At 37.9% G+C, this 3,955-nt stretch overlaps 1 protein-coding gene across 1 annotated transcript; it reads right to left on the bottom strand.

Annotated features, from left to right (window-relative positions):
- Positions 1–785: 785 nt before the first annotated feature.
- LOC142165947 (uncharacterized) lies at positions 786–2,198 on the bottom strand. The gene is made up of 2 exons (XM_075224338.1): positions 1,763–2,198; positions 786–1,678 (listed from the first exon to the last, which is right to left on the bottom strand). The coding sequence occupies exons 1-2, from the start codon at positions 2,196–2,198 to the stop codon at positions 786–788; spliced, it is 1,329 nt and encodes a 442-aa protein (XP_075080439.1).
- Positions 2,199–3,955: the final 1,757 nt, after the last annotated feature.

Here is a 3,955-nt window from a genome sequence, read left to right as displayed (position 1 = left end):
ATGTCTGTTAAATGATGCAGGTACACAGCTGATTTGGTCTTGTTACAAGCTGCCCAGATGCATTTTCATATGCCTTCAGCACTTGCATAATTAGCATCAGAGATGTTTCATCTGAGGATGAGAAAATAATCATGTCATATGCATATGCCAAATGATTGATCTTTGGACTCCACTTTGGCATCCCAAATCCACTAAAATACAGGTTAGTATGTAGTGCATTGAGACCCCTAGATAATGCTTCTGCTGCCAATATAAACAAAGTTGGAGATACAGGATCACCTTGTTTTATTCCCCTTGAGGACTTAAAGAACCCATGAGCTTGACCATTTATTAGAATAGAATACCAATTGTTTGAAACTAATCCAAAGATAATCCCTATCAATATTTCTGTGAAACCCATTTTTCTCAGTACCTTGGTTAGAAATAGCCAAGATATTCTATCATAAGCTTTGGTCATATCTAGTTTCAGGATGACATTAGGTCCAGCCTTAGTTCTAAGTCTAATGTCTGTCACTATCTCCTGAGTTAGAAGGATGTTTTCTACTATATTCCTTCCCTTAACAAAACCTGCCTGTTCCTCCGATATCAGACTTGGGAGAAATTTCACTATCCTTTCATGTATCACCCTTGATATAACCTTATTAGAAAAATTACTGAGGCTTATTGGTCTTAAATCAGAAAAGGTGGTAACTTCTTTTTTCTTTGGAAGAAGAACTAGGTTTGTGTGTGTTACACACTTGGGTAGCTTATGACCATTGAAAAAAGCCCTCACCATGTCGTACAGGTCATCCCCTATTAAGTCCCAACAAGAATGATAAAATTTTCCTGTCATACCATCTGGCCCCCCCAGCACTATCACCATTAAGTCCAAGTACTGCCTCTTTAACCTCCTCTTTTGTTGGTTGTTTTATCAATTCTGCATTCTGCTCAGTGTTAATCAGATTAGGAACATGCTCTACGATATCAAATGATGCATGAGTAGTTGCTTCTGTGAACTGTTCCTCGTAGAATTTGATAGCCTCTTCTGCAATTTCTTGTTCTTCTTCAATCCAGGTTCCTCCACTGTTTTGAATTCTGATAAGTTTAAGTCTCTTCCTCCTACCTCTCACTTGTGCGTGGAAGAACTTTGTGTTCCTATCCCCTTCCTTGAACCAAGTCATGCCTGCCTTTTGTTGCCAATATTTCTCCTCTAGTGCCAGACATTTGATCAATTCTGCCTGAACCTTTTGTAGTCTTTCCCTGTTCATCCCTGTAGGATTTGCTTCAAATTCTGCTTCATGGACCATCACTACCTCTTCCATACTTACTATCTTTTGGAATATATCTCCAAATGTAGCCTTACTCCACAATGATAGGGCCTTCTCTATTTTTTTTAACTTGTGATTAAAAAGAACAAAAGGGTTTGCACTGAAATCAGCAGTCCAATTCTCTTTCACCACATCTTTAAAAGTCGCATGTTCCACCCAAAAATTCAAGAACTTAAAGGCTTTTTTTATAGGTGGAGTCTCAAAATCACACTTCAGATACATTAGACTATGATCAGAGCCAGTCTTTGACAAATGTTGCACCTCTATTCCTGGACATGTTTGTTGGAACTTCGCATTTGCCAAACATCTGTCCAGTCTTTTGAATATACAGTCTTCTTCTGCTCTCCCATTCCACCATGTAAATATGCTGCCTTTAAATCCAAGGTCGAATAGATTGCAAGTGTTGATACAGTGTCAAAAATCATCAATTTCATTCAGTGACATAGGTAACCCACCAAACTTCTCTTCTTCGTCCCATATTACATTGAAATCACCTCCTACAAGCCATGATGCATCCATATCCCTTGCCATTGCATATAATGAGTCCCATAATTCTATCCTCTCAATTGCATCACATTTTGCGTATATCAATGTTAGGACAAACTCCACATGCGTTTCAGTATGAAACAATCTTAGTGTTAATTGTTGCACCATATTGTACATAACAGTTACCTCAAATACCTCATCTATAAAAGCCCAGATCTTGTTTGATACATTTGAAATTGCTTGTGCAAGTCCTATCTTGTTTCTGTATCTTTCCAGTTTTTTTGCTTGTTGCTTTGGCTCCATTAATCCTACAAAATCATAGTGATTTTGCCTATGCATTTTTGTCAACCTTTCAAAGGCCTGCTGTGTGTTGACTGACCTTATATTCCAAATGAGAGCATTCATCACTGATTGTTGGATTTAGTTAGCGTTCTCCTTGTGTGCACCCCAGCTTTTGGTGCTGCAAAATTATCTTTCTGTTGCTTCTTTTTACCTTTTGCTGCTGATTTTGCCTTTTCCACTTGCATAGGTGATAAATCACCTTTCCTTGCCGCATTCATAAGGTGTTGGGTAGTTGATTCTTGATCCATGTCGTATCCTATTTTACCAGATTCTTCTCCCTCTTCATTGTCTTCCTTCCCTGCTGATGTAGCTCCAAATGCATTCTTTTTAGGGACCAAAGATTTCTCTTCTCCTTTTTTTAATAGCTGCACCTGATTTTTCTCCAATGTAACAGTAAAATTTACTATTTCTGTTTTTTTATTTTGGTTGTTTCTCCTTCTCTATTGTGATGTGTCCTTGTAGATATTCTTGTAATTTCTGAAGTTGATCTTCTTCTGTTCCTCCAGGATCATTTACCTCTGGGCCTCTTCCTTCATAGTTGCTAATTTCTGTGACTTCTGTTGTCTGAAAATTATTGATGTGCTCAACATTTTTTGATCCTTCCTTTATTAAATGAAAACCAGTTGTATTGTTGTCATTGGCATGCATATCTCCATTTACACTTTGCTCATCTTCTTCTTTGTCATTCTCATTGGGTTCATCATCAACTTGTGCTCCTAGTGGTACTTCGTTCTCCTCTGAATCGTATTCCCTTTGTGCTTCCCATAGCCTGCCTCCACATTCTTGTACTCTTTCTTTAAATGTAGACGATTTTGACCCTTCTGCTTGAGAATTTGGATTTTTATTAAGTACCTTGTTCACTAATGTATCTTGTGATGGGATTTCCTAGCATGGTTTATTGATCTTCATAATTCCTTCTCCTATTTTATCCTTGAAGCTTCTTTCTACCCATTGTGCGGTATCGTTATTTGATTTTGATGCCTCCTTTCCATTGTCTAGACCATTATTCGAAATAATCCCAGATAAGTTAAGATGAAAAGCTTGTGCTGCTGGATTTAGCTTTCCCCAATTATTGACCATATTTTTTTGTTTTTGCTTTGTAGATGCTTGGTTATGAAGTGCTGAAATGTTTGTTGCTACATTAGCTGCCACCATTGCCAATTGATTAACAGGTTCTTCCTCTTCATCCATCCCTTGTAATATTGCAAACTTGTTAGCTACTTGAACATGATCATTATCTTCATTGTCTACTGCCTCCAACTCCTTATCATTGTTCCTTTGTGCTTCTACTTGTCTCTCTACAGTGCTTGTACCCTCCATGTTCTTATTATTTTCAAACTGCTTAGGTGGTGCCATCTCCATTTCATTATTAGTGAGACTAGTATTTTGATTTACTACATTTCTAACTTTGTTGTCCTTCACTTCCTTCCATTGCTCTTTTGCTGTAACATTCACATTACCCACGACCTTTCTACTAGATAACATCATTATGGGCTGTGAGTTCCCTATGTCCTGCTTTTTAGCTGTATCTGTATGGTTGTCATTCTCCTTCTCCATATATAGTTTAGGGTGTATCCTCCAGCATTCAAATTGATCATGCCCTTGAAGTTTACAATGTCTGCAATATTTAGGCAGCATGTCATATTGAATTCTCACCCATTCAGTTCTTGTTGTTCCGTTAGCTTCGTTGGCTATGTCCATCCTCACCTTTTTAGGCAGATCTGCAAGTAAGTCAACTAGTACCTTCACCCTAGTACAACTAGGTCTAGTTTTGTTAATTGTTGCCATGTCTAGATGCATAGGTTTACCTACTGCTGAAG

The sequence above is a fragment of the Nicotiana tabacum genome, chromosome 11 (assembly GCF_000715075.1).
Source record: "Nicotiana tabacum cultivar K326 chromosome 11, ASM71507v2, whole genome shotgun sequence".
NCBI lineage: Eukaryota > Viridiplantae > Streptophyta > Magnoliopsida > Solanales > Solanaceae > Nicotiana > Nicotiana tabacum.
This window is presented reverse-complemented; position numbering and strand designations above follow the sequence as displayed.

Coding starts and splice junctions, on each gene's coding strand:
- LOC142165947 (XM_075224338.1), bottom strand. CDS start 2,198: ATGAATGCTCTCATTTGGAATATAAGGTCAGTCAACACACAGCAGGCC. Junction 1,679..1,762: donor GGACGAAGAAGAGAAGTTTG/GTGGGTTACCTA, acceptor TTGGATTTAAAG/GCAGCATATTTACATGGTGG.